The sequence below is a fragment of the Bidens hawaiensis genome, unplaced genomic scaffold (assembly GCF_021521415.1).
Source record: "Bidens hawaiensis isolate Kalapana, Puna unplaced genomic scaffold, B.hawaiensis_p1.1 tig00022546_1, whole genome shotgun sequence".
In the NCBI taxonomy this organism is placed as follows: Eukaryota; Viridiplantae; Streptophyta; class Magnoliopsida; order Asterales; family Asteraceae; genus Bidens; species Bidens hawaiensis.
Genome location: NW_027493517.1, coordinates 226,465 through 244,685, shown reverse-complemented (window position 1 = coordinate 244,685; position 18,221 = coordinate 226,465). Strand labels below are relative to the sequence as shown.

General features: G+C 40.2%; 1 protein-coding gene across 1 annotated transcript; it reads left to right on the top strand.

Moving 5' to 3' along the window:
* The first annotated feature begins 2,493 nt into the window (after positions 1-2,493).
* Positions 2,494-18,090, top strand: LOC143565856 (uncharacterized). The gene is made up of 14 exons (XM_077052706.1): positions 2,494-2,497; positions 2,584-2,765; positions 2,864-2,932; positions 3,054-3,125; positions 9,649-9,709; positions 10,380-10,484; positions 12,854-12,928; positions 13,347-13,448; positions 13,506-13,565; positions 13,668-14,106; positions 14,195-15,135; positions 15,610-16,767; positions 16,928-17,577; positions 17,716-18,090. Exons 1-14 carry the CDS (start codon positions 2,494-2,496, stop codon positions 18,088-18,090), a joined length of 4,293 nt encoding a protein of 1,430 aa, XP_076908821.1.
* Positions 18,091-18,221: the final 131 nt, after the last annotated feature.

The window sequence follows — 18,221 nt, the reverse complement described above, 5'->3', positions numbered from 1 at the left end:
TCGTCGTAACTGATCACTGCGCGCGCCTTGTATAAAGGCCACGCGCAGGAGCTGCTCAGTTATGCCCCCGATTGCCAGGGACTCCTGATTGAAACGAGTGATGTAATCTTCAATCGTTTCATCATTCCTGCGTATGCAGTGCATGATGTCATCAGGATCGCGCGTGTGCCTGCGCTGCTGTACGAAGTGGGCTTGGAACTTTTCTAATAGTTCCTCGAACCCATCAATTTGCCCTGTCGGCAAGCTTTCGAACCATACCCGCGCAGCGCCCGTGAGGCAGCGAGCAAACATATGACACCATGTTGGCATCGTCCAGCTCTCTAGGTTTCCCGTGTTATAGAAACCCTGCAAAAAGTCATCTGGATCTGTTGTGCCATCATATTTGCCCAGACCACTTGGCATCTTGGTCTTGTGCTGGATGGGAGCCTGCGCGATGCGCGCAGTAAACTTTGAGTGTTTTACCAGGATGGCTGGTCTGTAGGGTGTGGTTACGTCAACTTGCCCTCTGACCGGTGGGCTGTATGGCATGTGCAGATCCAGATCTGCTCTGGCCCCAGGCGCCATGTTCACAGGCGCGCGTAGCTGCGAGCCTCCTGCATGAGTATCCCTTGTCTTCCTCATGCTATGCACTTCTTCATCACTGAACTCAGTGTGTGCAGTGTGAACAGAATGCCCTTCTTCCGGCGCGCGCGGCCTTTTTGTAGGCTGCTTATCAATCGCTTGCCTTTGTGTTTGGTCGGCTAGCTTCTTCTGTTTGATCATTTCAGTGTACTTTTCCATCAGACGCCGCTGCTCATTTATGAGCCATTCATTCGGATCGTTTGCTTCATCTTCTGGACCCATTGGTCCTTTCAGCTTCGCGCCGGCCATATTTTGTAACGTGTGATCGTCTGGAGGAGTTTCAGTCTGGCCGTGAGGGGTTGTGACGAAGGGACGGTTGCTGGTGGTACGCGTAGAATCACGCGGAACCCTCAGAACCTGCTGTCCGTCGTTAACACCCTCACGTTCAATATCCTCCAGAGCTTGATCAACGTTACGAACTCCAGAAACCATGGTGATTGATTTTTTTTTTTTCGCAGATCTGGATGAGATCTGATTGCCGTTTGTAATCCCACGGATGGCGCCAATGAAGAAACGTGGATCTACTCACTGGTAGCAGATCTACTTTCCTCGGGTATGATTAAACTGTTTCACCGATGGTTCCTTTGAATCTGTGTTCTTCCACCTACAAAATGAACAGCGCCGTTACTTACCCCTCAGAAAGGGACAGAGGGGTCCTCTTTGGGGTAACCCTCCGGCGTGAGAATCAGTATCTTTGTGGAGAAGATAATAAAGTGTGAGTCAGTGAAATCTCAAGAGTATTGCTGAATCGCTGAATACTCTTGATTGTGTGACTGTGTGTTTTTCTGTAACTGACTGTGAGTGAATATAATTCAATATGATTGAATGTGATATCACTGCTTGTAACTGTCAATGATTGAGTGTGAATGAATGTGTCATCAAAGTGGAGTTGATGCTGTATTTATAGTGCTAGGGTTTCCACTGGATGGGCTCAGCCTCGTTGGCCTCCTCCAATCGCACTGCGCCACGTGTCCTCTGGGACACCTGGCGCTTTCTCGTTGGTTGAAATCATGTGGTAGCACATGTGTCATGCTGAGTTGCCGACCTTTCATTTGGCAGCTGTCAACATCAGCATATTCTTACTCCTTAAAAAGATGCCTTCTAGAAGAGTGTCTGACGTGCACAATCAAGGTTGCCCTGATCCTGATTTGGATAAGGACGAGGTTGATTATGTGCACGTGTGATATGCGCCCATCCTGAGGATGCGCGAAGTCTTCTTTTTATTCTCACGCGCAGATATTTCATGCGCAGGTGTGATATGCACGAGCGTGTGATATGCGCCGCGCGCTGGTGCGCCACGCGCATATGTGACACGCGAGCATGTGATGTGCAAGAGCATGCGATATGCGCCGCGCGCATATGTGATGCGCGAGCATATGATGCCTGAGCATGTTTTGTATGCGCGATGCGCCTGGGTTTTGGCTTTGTGCCTTCATAATGCCTTTATCTTGTGGGTTGACCCGCCTTGCTTGGTGTTGAGGCGGGTACATACCTCTTCAATATCTGTCAAAGATATAATCACATTATCAGAGTTCCAAGTTTTCCATCCAAGTTCATCACTCGTGAAACTTGAGAATTCCGGCCGATCCAAGTTCATCACATTATCGTTCACTGGTATAACCATTTCCGGCTTCGGCCCATTAGAAGTCGGCTCCTGCTTCGGCTTCTTACGAGTCACAGTTACTGAAATCGTGTAAGCCACAAATGAAATCATACTCACGATTATTGAAATGGCGATTACATTGTTCAAGAGGTTACTCATTGTTTGAGTGTGTTTACTGTTTGTGGGTGTTTGGAGAGCCTATTCATCTGATTTTGTAATGACTTTTGAAGAGTATGGGGGTGTTTGAAAAATAACAACCGCAAAGACTAATGTGTAAGACTCCCATTTTACATTTAAACCATTTTATATTTCTTAATTTTTAATATAGTCTTTCCTTAACATATGTTTTTATGTTACAGGGGGTGTTGAAAATGAGATGTTTCCTTATGAATTTCTAGCTCTATTGGGTAAAAAGTTTGCATTTAAGATTGACATCAGTCAATATAACCTCGACTATGGTAAATGGGTTTTTGCTGTTTCTAAACTCACTGATGACAAGGATATCATATTTGAGCTTGAGAAAAAAGCAAACAACACCGAGGTATATTAATAATTTAGCACTTGATTTAAGTTATATTTTTTCATCATATTCATTCATTATATTCACCTCTCATTACCAATATGTTAAATGCATTGTAGCTTGACACCTCTGGTTCTCTTACCAATGGCTTCACTGATACGCAGTCACAAGAAACCGTTAACTTGAATGTATGAGTTGTATAAACTTTCAATAATTTGTCAAAATCCATATATGTTTATTATTATATTTTTAAGTTTGCCAACTTTTTAAATTATCCATTTTTAACAACTTTTTGTACATATAATTTAGGCTGATAACTTGGATGATCTTACTATCGGAATCACTGCTGCTGTCGAGTCCAACAAAACTCTCAATCTAAAGGTACTTTTACATGATATATATTAGAGGTTTACAAAAAACGGTTTTAAGGAGCTGTAACCCGCCGGGTTAGACACGGTTTGGAGTTTTTTTGTTCTAACCGGTTTGAACCTGACTATTTGAAACTGGTTTGAAAAACACCGGTTTAACCCGGTTAAAAACCGGTTTACATATGCATTATGATTAGCTGTGATCTATTTATGTATATGATATGCATTTAATTTGTATAACGATGTCTTCAACAGAATGCGTTTAGAACTTAAAAAACTCCCTTAAATATTCATTTATATATGGCAAATTCATAATCCATTCCATCTAATATGCCATTGGAATTATTTATTGTAATTGATAATATCTTTTGTAATACAAAAGATATTACAAGCTGCTCCCGCAGGAAACGGATCCGCAGGACCCACCATGCTCAGAGACGCGACGTCCTTACGCGCAGTACGCAAGCTGCTCCCGCAGGAAACGCCTCCCAATGGTCGACGTACTCCGCCTGTTCCCGCAGCTACGGATACTAGCCATCAGGGAAGGCTACCCGCACAGCAAGGCTACACGCACAAGGCACTAACTCTCAAATAATTCAGTAATGTCACCTGAAGAAGGAATGAGCAAGCCGGGAACACTCCCGCCCAAAGCCGGGAACACTCCCGCCCAAATGAGCCAGTCCGTACGATACTGGAGGATCTTTTGTACTGTACCTGCCAAGGTATGGACAAAAGATCTGACCAAAGCTGCGACAGCTCACTGACAACAGTACGACGGGCAGCACGCTCTAGTACTTAAAGTCACTATCAGCCGCTGCCTACTCACCAACCCCTGTTGGGGCACGTCCATAGCCTGCAGTTGGTGGAAAAGGAATAGTACACAGCCGCCCTGGTCACTATCAGCCGCTGCCTACCCACCAACCATCAGCATGGCACGTGCGTAGCCCACAGTTGGTAGAACAAGAATACTATTCAGCCGGCTGTACCTGCTTGGAAACCTACATTCGGCTATAAATACTCCAACACGTTGGAACGGTATCATTATCTTATATCTTCATATATTATTTGATATCTTCTCTCTAGCTATTTCTCTTAATATACACTTATATTCAAGAGCAATCTAGTCTGATTCTCACGCCGGAGGGTGGTCACAAGGAGGTACCCCCCCTTCTCAGTGACGAGCTCACAGTGTCTGTTTTGCAGGTCATCAGAAGAATAACCATCTTGCCGGACCTAACCCTCGTGGGAAACATCTATTTAACCCCCAGATTATCCGTAATCTGCCCGGGGTCACTTAGTGTTTCTTCAACCTTGGAACGGGCCTCGAGCCGGGCCTGCACTTCAACCTCGAGGGCCTTGAAGGCCTTTTCCTTCTCCGCAGCAATTGCGGAAAGTCTCCTGTTCTCCTCCCGGATAGCCCGCGCCTGAGCCACTTCTTGGATACGCGCAGCCTTTAACTTGTCGTTTTCACGACAAAGCAACTCGACGCCCGGCTGCATCCGGGCAAGGAGAATCCGAAGCTCATTTGTCAGCCTACCCTTTTGGTAGCTAGACATGGCTTCCCCCAACGCGCCACTTGGGGCCGCGTGACGCGCCCACTCGACGCAGTCCACAGCCGTCTGAAGGGTTGTTCCTCGGCGGATGTTCCACCGCGGAACATACACCTCATTCGAATCCGACACTGCAAAAACAAAAAGCAGTTAGGAAAAGATGATATAAAACAAAATATATATATATATATATATATATATATATATATATATATATATATATATATATATATATATATAGGCCAAAATAACCCTACGCACCTGTAGGGTCGACAACAGGCCGGTAGCCGCCAAACCCATCACCCGAACCTAAGGGATATCCATCCAAGAGGTCAGGCAGATGGGAAGGAGGCAGAGATTGGCTAGAAGCCCCAACGCTGAACATACCTGCTGAACCGGCCGGGGACGAGGTAGTCGCCGGTGCCGGAGGCACGGTTGAAGCCGCCGCGGTAGAGACCATCGGAGGTGAACTCACTGGAGGTGAACTCACAACCATGGCCGCCGCTGCGGAGGAGCCCGCAGAAACAATCACCGCCGGCTCAGTGAAGGATGCAGTGAATATGACACTGACAGCCGGCGGAGAAGACGTCACAATTGGAACAGTTGCCTCAACCGGGTGAGCAACTGAACCAACACTTGAAACAGGCGCGGCCGCCTGGGTCATCGCCTCGGGTAGGTTGACCAAACCTACCGTCATGGGTCGAGAGACGCTCCTCCCCGCTCCACTCTGGAATGCGGTAGCATCCACGCCTGCATGAAGACGATATTAAAAACAATGGCGGAAAGAATTGCGGGTAAGATTAATTTACACTTACGAGTTTTCTTGAGCTTGAAGGTTCTGACAGGCGGGGACGAACCCGATGGAGCCGGCCTCTTCACGCCGGTCACCGTCGTACTGGGCGGATCGGAGGTGACAGCTGTCTCAACCTCCGGGACAGTTGTCTCACCACCACCAGGGTTCCCCGCCACCTCCTCACTTTCGGTCTCCGAGTCAGACCGGTTCCCCTGATCGGCGGTGGAGGCAACCTTCGCCTTGCCCTTCGCGCCAGCTGTTTTCTTCCTCATGAAGAAAGGACCGTCTGCGGATTCCTCATCAGAAGATGACAAAATTAGAGGAATTCCAGCAGAGGTTTGAGCATAGAGAGGACGGGGGTTAAAGAAACCCTTACCTGGCCGCGTGGCGCTCAAAATTTCGTGGCCCGGCGGGTAGACCTCCACGAACCTATCCGCCGTTTGCTCCAAGATGGGCAACTCGTTCTCGTCGAGAGCACGAGTACCCAGCCGAGCGGGACCACCGCTCTCACGCGGTTGCAGAAGCGACTGCAAATTGTTCCCCTCTGAAAATAAACAGAAAAGCAGTTAGAAGAAAAACCCTAAATCAGCCAAAAGATATGAAGCATATCGCAAGGGATAGAGTTCAAACCGTATTCGAGGACGATGGGAATCTGTGGCGCCTCTGCCCCAGCATCCTTCCATACCCGGCTCATCCCAAGCATCACCATCCCAGACTCCGCAAAGCGGTAAACCGGAGTCTGGATCTGGGAGATCTTGGCGAACCATTCCGCCTCTTGGTAATTGGAGGCGTGAAGGCTAGGGAGCGCCCTCCCGTTCTTGAACGTCATCGCAATGGGGACGACGCGAGCGGAGACATAGAAAAACTCCCGCTTCCAAGAACGAAGACTGCGCTCGGTAGCGCAGATCTTCAAACCCTTGATCCGATTGACCAAGGTATACCAGCCCTGGATGCACCTCCAGGAATAGAAGGTCATCAGGCGGTCGACGCGGGGCTCAACGCCCAGAATATGGCACGCCCATTCAAAATGGCGAACCTTTGCGATCGCCATCGGGTGCACATCCGTTAGGTGTACACCGTCTCTCCAAAACACGGTACACAAACTTCGTCAATGGGAACCTGAGATTCTCATAGATGAAGAATGCAGCATACACCCCTATCTTGCCCTTGGGGGCATCGTACACCGTCTGGTGAGGCTCAGGAAACTCAGGCTCGAAAGGCTCGAGCATGAACTTCCTGACGATGTACTGATAAACGTCGACGGAAAGAGCACACTGGCACTCCCCGGCAGTACTATTATCGTCCTTGTCAGACGTCGGGTTCTCGATATACATGTCGGACTCCTCGGCAGTAGCCTCAGGATCACGGATGGAAGACATGTTTTGAAGGATGGAAAGAACGATTTCAGGAGAATGCTCGACGGAAAAGTTAGAGTATTCGCCGGAAATCGCTTAGAAGAAGAAGTGAAACTGTGAGTTGAGACGCATCCTCTCCTCCCTTTATATACTCATCGCAATGAATGCGATGAATTTAATGCGGAGGAGAGAGGAAAGCGCAGGTGCAATGAAACTATGACACGTGGAAAGAGCACGCTGGCAACAGCTGTTGACAGGACGCGTGCCGTAAACTTCGTGCCCACGCGCCCGAAAACTCGCGCCCACGCGTTGAAAAAGCGTCTGGAATGACCATATACTGTCACGTCGCCATAACTTCATGCACGTCCTGAAACTGTCAGAAGAAACCGTCACACCACGCTGACGTCCCTTCAACAGTTGGACTGTTCTTATCCTTTCACCAACTCTTCGAATTTCAAAAAAATTCAAAAAGATTCAAAAAGATTCAAAAGTAAGCGGGACTTTACCCCCTTACCTTGGCAACCAAGTAACTATAAGACGGGTGCGGGTATAGTGTCAAGGCAAAACCCTTCACATACTTAGCACCCGCAGGGAATTGAAGCCAAGAATACCTTGGAAGTAAAGTAACTATAAGACGAGTGCGGGTACAATGTCAAGGCGAAACCCTTCACATACTTAGCACTCCGCAGGGAATTGAAACCAAGAAGGATCTTTTGGGCAATGCTTGCGGAAAGGGATATAACATCCCCGCATAGCGGGAACGTTGAGAACTAGATTGTTGGAAGCTCCAAGATGGAATTGGTTGTTTAACATAATTGATCACTATGTTTAAAACTACCAAAACCCAGTGGAGAATCTACACAAATGAAACTTAACGCTCCCGACGTGGGGGGAGGTTACACACCTACCCGCATCATACCCAAAGATCAAGCAGAACAGTGGGAAATTCTGCACGTAACATTAGGAAACCCGCGGGAAGAATCCCCGCGGAGACCTTAAAACTAAACCCTTTTCAAAACCCCTTTGCTTAAGTCCAAAAGTTCACCTCACTTATTAACAATTCATGAGAAGAACATTGGACTGGGGGGACTTGAAGAGGTAGGTCCCAACAGAGCCCAGTTGGACCCGCAAGACTCACCTCAAACAGAGACGTCTGCGCAGTCGGACCCGCAAGACTCACCTCAAAGAGGGACGTCTGCGCGGTTGGACCTGCAAGACTCACCTTAGAGGGACGTCTGCGCAAAGACCAACTGGATCCGCAGGACCCACCATGCTCAGAGACGCGACATCCTTACGCGCAGTACGCAAGCTGCTCCCGCAGGAAACGCCTCCCAATGGTCGACGTACTCCACCTGTTCCCGCAGCTACGGATACTAGCCATCAGGGAAGGCTACCCGCACAGCAAGGCTACACGCACAAGGCACTAACTCTCAAATAATTCAGTAATGTCACCTGAAGAAGGAATGGGCAAGCCGGGAACACTCCCGCCCAAAGCCGGGAATACTCCCGCCCAAATGAGCCAGTCCGTACGATACTGGAGGATCTTTTGTACTGTACCTGCCCAGGTATGGACAAAAGATCTGACCAAAGCTGCGACAGCTCACTGACAACAGTACGACGGGCAGCACGCTCTAGTACTTAAAGTCACTATCAGCCGCTGCCTACTCACCAACCCCTGTCGGGGCACGTCCATAGCCTGCAGTTGGTGGAAAAGGAATTGTACACAGCCGCCCTGGTCACTATCAGCCGCTGCCGACCCACCAACCATTAGCATGGCACGTGCGTAGCCCACAGTTGGTAGAACAGAAATACTATTCAACCGGCTGTACCTGCTTGGAAACCTACCTTCGGCTATAAATACTCCAACACGTTGGAACGGTATCATTATCTTATATCTTCATATATTATCTGATATCTTTTCTCTAGCTATTTCTCTTAATATACACTTATATTCAAGAGCAATCTAGTCTGATTCTCACGCCGGAGGGTGGTCACAAGGAGGTACCCCCCCTTCTCAGTGACGAGCTCACGGTGTCTGTTTTGCAGGTCATCAGAAGAATAACCATCTTGCCGGACCTAACCCTCGTGGGAAACATCTATTTAACCCCCAGATTATCCGTAATCTGCCCGGGGTCACTTAGTGTTTCTTCAATATGCATTTAATTTGTAAAACGATGTCTTCAACAGAATGCGTTTAGAACATAAAAAACTCCCTTAAATATTCATTTATATATGGCATATTCATAATCCATTCCATCTAATATGCCATTGGAATTATTTGTTGTAATTGATAATATCTTTTGTAATACAAACGGATTTACAAATTGACTAAATCAATTGCAACCTGATTATATTTGGAAACTGGTTTTTCGCAATTAATTCACATCGTGCAACATTTAATTTCTTAATTGTGACATAAAAGGAAACAGTTAAACTTGCATAGCTTCTCTCCATTTTCAAACAAGAAAAATCGGATTTGAACCGGTTTAAGCAAAATCGGTTTGTAATCAACCCCAACCGGTTCAACCAGTTTCTAATTTCCAATCCTTTAAACCGGTTCGGGTTTTTGTTTAGACAAAAACCGGTTTTGACTGCTTTGACTGATAACCGATTCAGTTTAACACGAAACCGGTTTAGGTTAAAAACCAGTTTGTACACCTCTAATACACATGTTTACATTCACATTTTTAATAAAATCTATTTAAAATTCTTAACATTATAAATGTATTATAATTATTTAAAGAATCTATGTTCCATACTTTGTTTTCAACTTTTTATGTTCAATTTTAATTATGTCAAATATTTATCTTCACACAATTTGTTTATATAACTTTTTAGGCTATTTCTGAAACCATGGATGACAATGTCACTCCTTTGTCACAAATTTCCAATGACAAATGTATGGAAAAAATGCATGTTGGTGAAGCTGCAACATTCAAGAGGAAGTCCAAAAATCCAGATTTCAAAAAAAAACTTGGCTGAGAGTCTTGATCTTGAGGAGATTGGGGAGTTATCCACCAGCAAGGCTGGTTCTCATGGCAAGCCAATTCTCCTCATTCCCAAGCTTGAAAAATGAAGACTTTATAGTCTTGATGTTCTGTGTGTCGTTGTCTTGCATTTTATTTTAATGTCTTTGAAATTATGTTTATCGTTTCAAAACTACTATTCCAGTTTGTTGAATGGTTCCAAGGTCTATGTTTTCTGAACTTTTAACTTCCTTTTGTTGGAGTCATTTATGTAAGACAATCTGTTTCAACTATTCTTATGTTTTGGTTACTCATTTAGTATTTGTTTTGTTATATTTATGTTTTTTACAAAAATATTCACATGCTAACCTTATTTGTTTGAAAATAACATTTCATATACTTTATTCAAATATATTCTTCATATTCAAAATAAAATATTATTTTAACTATCAATCACTTTGATTTTACTTACGAAGATTCTAAATTATTTTTATGTGCTATGTTCTAACAATTATTTTTCCTACTAACATATTTACTTGTACCATCTACTTCTTAATACTTATGGAATAATGGTTTTCATATAGTTTTGTAATTTTTATACAGATACAAATGATCAATTTATTTATACAAAGCTTATTCGAAAGAAGAAGAAATTAGATTTAGATGCCAAAAAATCAAAATTTGCTGCATCCAGTTCCAATGTTCAAGGTCTTATTTTCAATACATTATGATATATGTCATTCAAAGTTTACTTATCCCAATTACAATGCACTTATTTATATGTAAGGCCCCGAACCCCGGGGAACCCCACAGTTGGTAATCATTGAAAACACTTGTGAAAATATTTAAACTTAAAAATGATTCATTTCATTAAAATAACCAATTCAGAGTATAATTCGGCGGAAACGTAAATAAGTAAATGAGTTCCCAAAACCCGGGAACTTTGCCCAAAATCAACATAATTATCTTTAAATAAAAACTTTTAAAAATAAATGTTTAATGATAAAACTTCAATTCCCGTATGCCCTTCACCATCCAAGTAGCTTCGTGCACGTCCAAGCGATAATGCATCCTCTTCTTAACCTGAAACTCACACTAACATGCACACAAAGTCAGCTTGAGCTGAGTGAGTTCAAGTTTTAAGTAAATAATATCAGTAGTAATAGTTATGATAGTCATACCAAAAGTTTTTAAAAAAAGTAAAAGGGTGCATCCATCAAATCATCATTACCGAAAACTAAACATCCTCATACATACATATACAAAATGTATATGTAAACATCATTTCAATTACATCCCTATATATATAACAGTATATATATATAACATCCACGTATAACATTAGGTTCGAGCAAACGTACAACCCAAACACGTAACATCAGTGCATGCAAACACAAAGTAGGCATACACAACATCAGTAGTCGAAACGACTACAACATCGCCAAATATAGGCCAAGCAATAATGTATATACATATATATATATATATATATATATATATATTTAACATCCCAAGGCCTACCATATACTAGCAAGCCTATATAAATTCGTTTAAAAACATTTCATCATATAAGAAAACACTTAGGTGTGCATGCTAGCCCAAAAGTAAAAAGAGTAAAAAGGGCATCATGAACTCACCTGAAATCAATCGAACACCTGCAACGAGCTAGGAAATCCCTAAGTGCAGAGTCACAAGCAAGGGCCTGTAAATTATACACAACGCGTTACTAAACTAGACCGTAAGAACACTCTTGCCTAATGGGCCGTTCAAGCTCAACGCTTTGGCCCAAGGCCTAACACTTGGCCCAAGGCCCAACCCTTGGCCCAAGGCCCAACAACTTGGCCCAAGGCCCAAGGATAATCAAATCGGGTCAAATACGCGTGCAATAAACCTTAAAACCATTTGTTAAACGAATCAGCCCTGAATGGACCAAATTCCATTTTAAATCTTTTCACTCATCAAGATTATGTCACCAGAGTTGATAGGGTTGACGGTTCCTTTTTACAACTCTTACTTTAACGTTTAAACGAAAATTCGCGCACTGCCTACTAGATTGACGAAGCACTAACCACAACAACCCCGAGCATCAAAAAAATAATTTTTCCACAGCCCTTAAACCCCCCTAGGGCTGTACAAACTGATTCGGTCAATCACCTGATCAATTAACGCATCAAACTCAACAATTTGCAATTCTACACCCGATAAACCTTAGTTTTCGAACTAAAATCGATTGACCGACCTAAACACCTCCAATGACCACGAAATTTTAATATGATGTAAATGCCATACCTGGGAATCTTTCTACACCGGAAACTCTAATTTTTATCCACGGGAAGTGGGTCAATTACACTTTGGCCGAAAATCTGTCCAACGAAAAGTTTCGGCAAAATTGAGCATCAAAACGATTAGGGGTGAGCAAAAAGAGTGTTGGGGATTGTAGTACATACCTTGAACTACTTCTAGGAGCTTGGAATCGATCAAAAAGTCGAAGCAAGGAAGGGAGGGGGTGGCTGGACTTGGCCGATCGCAAACAGCAGCAGCTAGGGTTTTTTTTTTTTTTTTGTTTATGATATATTACAAATATGTTTCATCCAAGTCCCTCGAATTTGCAAGATTTGGCGACTTGTAAGGAAGGTTAAGTGTTTTTAATGTAGCGGGGATGACGTAAAGGCTCTCGAGAAACGTAGGTTAAGTCCCGAGAGTTATACATACTCTACAATCTTTAATTCTTGAAACCGGAATTAACGGGCGTTACATTATAAAAACTAATTCAACATGCAATGTTATATTGGTTATTCAGATGTACAGCTTAGGAGTCCACTATCTAACATTACAAATGGTATAAATTTATTTCATTTGTTTTGTAGTTATTCTATCCTCACTTATATGTTGTAACATTTTATAGATTCAAAAGAAAAAAGACAAATGAGAAAACAACATATGGATAACAAAAAATCCCAAAACAATCTGAGAGGTATTATATTTCGATATATTTCTTTCATAATAACACAACATATGCTAAACTTAAAATTCTTTACTAACAGTTGTAATTTTGTTTTCCTAATTTTTTAAACCAGGTTTGCATAACATACAACTTACTTCCAACAACTTAGCAGCTCAAAGAAGCCCTCCCGTTTCAAACATTACAAATGGTACATTATAATATAATTTTAAATTAATCAATCCTTTATAACAATTCTTTAATTCACATTTGGTATCGTATAATAATTATTTATCCTTTATATGATATTATTTTTTTTTATATATTTTTGTAATCATTCATTTTAATTACACATTTCATGCTTCACAGTTTTGATCACCAATGCTTCTTATACTAGCTCGAAGTTGTGTCGACTCAATAGAAAACAATATCGTGATAGCCAAAAGGCAAACATTGTTTCTACACCTATAAAGTTTCATTCTTCAACCATAAAAATATCAACCCAAGTTTCAAAAACTATAACATGTAAATAGTTTTATTCAAATAAATATCTATTTTCAAATTACTAAATATTATTCATTTTCATTTGTATATATTCATGTTCTTAAACATTATAATTAACTTTTTAGGTTCATCTACTTCTGTTAACAATATTGAAGCATCTTCATACAACACTTCATCACTTTATATGACTCAATCTAATCCTTTAACCACGACACAATCTTCCAAGGGTAAATCCAAACCTACAAACTAACATGCATCACAAAATTATGCATTACCTTTTGTAGAAGAAGATCATCTTCATGATGAACAATTTATTAATGACATTTTCTCTGGTACATCAAAAGGTGATATTCTATTTCCTAATTCTTTTAGTTATTAAATTAAGTATGTTTTACTTTACCGTAATATAGTAAGTTACTAATTACATTACAAATAACCATTACCAGATTACTTGGATCATGGTGATCAAACTCAGCTATGTCAAAGATGTCATGCAAAGTTGTGGAAGGATGAAGCCTTAAGAAGTAGTCAAAGACAGGCCAAATCAAGCTTTTCTCTATGTTATGGTTACTGCAAAGTACAAATTCCAGATTTCAAGCCCGTGCCATCTGAATATAAAAGTCTTTTTACTTCTTTGGATTCAAAAAGCAAGCATTTTTTGAAAAACATTCGTCGTTACAATTCAATGTTTGCCTTTACTTCCATGGGTGGAAAAGTTGATTCGTCGATTAACAAAGGTAATGCTTCTTTTATATTCAGACTCAGCGGTGAAAATTACCATAGCATTGGAAGTCTTCTACCAACGTCTGGATCAAAGTCTAAATTCTCTCAGTTATATATATATGACACTGACAATGAGATTGCGAATAAACAAGGCGCATTAGGGTATGTTAGCTACATTATTAATAATCCATTTTAACTAATTTATGTTATTTATCAAACCTTACTTGGTATTTTTTAAATTTTTCATCAGTCAAACCAAAAATGTCTCCACATCAAGCTCTGAGATTTTAGATCTTGAGATTATACAAGATTTGAAGGCCATGTTAGATTCACACAATCAGTTGGTCAAATCTTATAGAATGGCCCGAGATTGTTTTCAAAGCAATCCTAATGCTAATCTAAAGTTACGCCTTATTGCAAAAAGGCAACAAGATGGAAGGACATATAACTTGCCAACTGCTTCTGAAGTTGCTGCTTTAATAGTTGGAGACATTGACAACTCATTTGAACCTAGAGATATTATTCTAAAGACTAAAGAATGTTTTCTTCAATGTATTAGTGAACTACATCCTTCTTATCTACCCTTTCAATATCCAATAATTTTCATCTACGGTGATGATGGTTACAGATTAGACATCCTTCATCGCAATGTTTCAACATCAAACACCAGTAAAAGAAATACATGTACAATGAGAGAGTTCTTCTATTACATAATCCAAGACAGATTGAATCATTTTTCTTTGATTCTATATTCTAGGAGGCTTTTTCAACAATTTTTGGTTGATGCGTATACAATGATTGAAAGCGAAAGACTCTTTTACATACGTAATCAACAAAAGAAATTTAGATGCGAAACTTTCGAGAATCTACGCTTGGTTAAAGATCAAGGAAAAATTGATGTCTCAAAAATTGGTCAGCGTGTTATATTACCTTCCTCTTTTACTGGTAGTGCGCGGTACATGTTGCAAAACTATTTAGATGCCATGTCTCTTTGTAAGCGGTATGGATTTCTGGATTTTTTCATAACAATCACATGTAACCCAAAATGGCCAGAAGTTAAGAGATTTCTAGAAGAAACAACGCTTAAGCCGGAAGATAGACCTGATATCTTATGCAGATTATTTAAAATCAAGTTGGATTTCATGATTAAAGACATAAGGGATAATGCAATGCTTGGAAAAGTTCAAGCAGGTATGTAACATCATCATATTAACATCATCATATTATTAGTCGCATGTTTTTACATTCACATTTCTTTATAACAAAATAGTTATAAGTAGGTTACATGCATGTATGAATTAAAGTTGGGAAATAGATCAAACATAAGCCATATATTTCAAAACCAAAATAAATACTTATAAAGAAGTTTAACACATAACCTTAAGCATTAAAGCTTAAAGATAAAGTGTCTTAGGTGTTACATAAAGATACCAAAACATAAAATAACATTAACATACCACAAGAAGAAACTTCAATATTTCGTTATGATACAACCACAAGATATAATAACATTAACATACCATAAAGATACATCCTTAAACTTTATGTTGTATACAATTTTTTATTATGAAATATTATTTTATTATTAACTTACAAATTTTTACTTCTTTGCAAAATTCATTTCTAAGACATACTTTTATTTTTGTTTTTGTTTATTTATTTTAGTTGTATATACCGTGGAGTTTCAAAAACGTGGTTTGCCTTATGCTCATTTGTGCTTATTTATGCATGCCTATCACAAACTTCCAACCGTCGATTATGTCGATCCATTTATTTCAGCTGAAATACCAGACAAAAACGAAGATCCAAAATTGTATTATCTTGTAAAGGAGTTCATGATTCATGGTCCTTGTGGAATTCAAAATAAGAATTGTCCATGCATGATTGACGGGAAGTGTTCTAAAAATTTTCCAAAGAAATTCCGAGAATCTACATGCATAGATGGTGAAGGTTTTCCTTTATATAGAAGACGTAAGGCTGGATTTTTTGTTGAGAAGTTAGATGTGAAGTTAGATAATAGAAGCGTTGTTCCATATAACAAAATACTTTTAAAAAGATATCAAGCACACATCAATGTGGAGTGGTGCAATCAGGCAGGTTCAATCAAATATTTGTTTAAATATATAAACAAAGGGCATGATAGGGCTTCAATTTGTTTTGTATCAAGTTACAAGCAAAATGATGAGCATGAGAAGAATATTGATGAAATAAAAGACTACTATAGTTATAGATACATATCTGCATGTGAAGCATCGTGGCGAATTTTCTCTTTTGATATACATTACAGGAATCCTTCGGTCATTAGGCTTCCTTTTCATCTTCCAGGACAACGACCTGTTTTATATGAGGAACTTGATGATATAGACGATGTCTTAGATAAACCTTCAGTGGCTGCTTCAATGTTTTTAGAGTGGTTGAATTGCAATAAAAGTTATCCGGAAGCACGTAAATTAACTTACATCGAATTTCCTACAAAATTTGTTTGGAAAATCGACAAACGTGAGTGGCAACCAAGGAAAAAAGGGTTTTCAATTGGTAGAATTCATTCAGTTTCTCATTCTCTCGGTGAAGCATATTATTTACGAATTATGTTGAATAAAGTAAAAGGTCCAACAACATTTGAGGAAATTAGAACAGTAAATAATGTTGTATTTCCTACATTTAGAGATGCATGTTATGCATATGGCCTTTTGGATGACGACAATGAATTCGTTGAAGCAATTGTAGAAGCAAGCTTCACCGGATATGGTTCTTATTTACGAACTTTATTTTGTACAATGTTAATGTTAGAGAGTGTCTCCAGACCTGAATTTGTGTGGGAAAGTACATGGACTTACTTGTAAGATGACATTCTATACAAACAACGTGTTCTTTATAGCATCCAGGTATTATGAATTAAATCATTTTATATCATATTTGTATACTTACTGTTACACATTAATTTGTTTATTTTAATGTAACAATTGTTATTTAAACTTCACAGATTTAGTACTTCATGAAGAACAAATTAAGAACCTGACACTGTTTGAGATTGAAAAGTTTTTGCTTAGAAATAATTACAGTCTCAAAAGGTTCTCAACCGTGCCTTTTCCTGATCATGATTGTATATCTTCCGCAAATAATCTTTTACTTAGTGAAGAACTTGCTTACGACAAGGTCATATTAGGTAAAGAGTTTTGTCAGCTGTTATCTTCATTAACTGATGAACAACGCCATATCTATGAAGAAATCATGACAGCGGTTGATAAGAAGAAAGGAGGTGTATTTTTTATTCATGGTTTCGGTGGCACGGGAAAAACATATCTTTGGAAGACCTTATGTGTGTCTATAAGATCTGAAGGCAAGATCGTTTTAAGTGTTGCTTCAAGTGTAATCGCATCTCTTTTGCTATCTGGAGGTAGGACTGCACACTCCCGATTTCACATTCCTATAAATTTAGTTGAGGATTCTTTCTGTTTCATCAAGCCAGATAGCGATCTTGCAAGTTTATTACAACAAACATCGCTTATTATCTGGGATGAAGCACCAATGATACATAAACATGGATTTGAAGCTTTGGACAGATCTTTAAAAGACATATTCAGATCTGCATCTGGAGCATCATCAGAATTTGAACTCAAAAAAAAGAATCTAGTAGAGGGGGAAATGAAAGATATTTTGTTCTACCATAGAAAATTATTTGATTCTTGCCTTTCTTCAAAGAATTTCCATGATACACAAGAAAAATCATTTTTTTATTATTTTTAGGGTTTACCCTTTTTTAGTTTCTAGGGTCTATTTCTTAGTTCAAGATCCCTCTTACTAACTGGAATCAAAGAATTAGTAGATCTGTTCCGCCAAATACTACCAGTTGTACCAAGTGGAAGTAGGCAACAAATTGTAAATTTTTCTTTAAGTTCGTCTTACATTTGGAAAAACTGCAAGGTGCTTAAATTGACAAAAAACTTGAGGTTGACTACCTCAAATGATTCGTTTGACATAGAGCAAACTAGGATGTTTGCAAAATGGCTTCTAGATATTGGGGAAGGTAATGTTGGTGGTAACAATGACGGTGAAGCAACAATTGAAATACCCGAAGATCTTCTCATCAAAGATTCATCAGATCCCATTTCTGATTTAATAGAGTTGTGTATCCGTCAGTTCTAGATAACTTCAATGACCTTAATTTCTTTCATGAAAGAGCAATACTCGCTCCAAAAAAACGATGTTGTTCAAGAAATTAACGAGCGGCTACTCTCAATTTTTCCTGGAGATGAAAGGGAATATCTAAGTTCAGA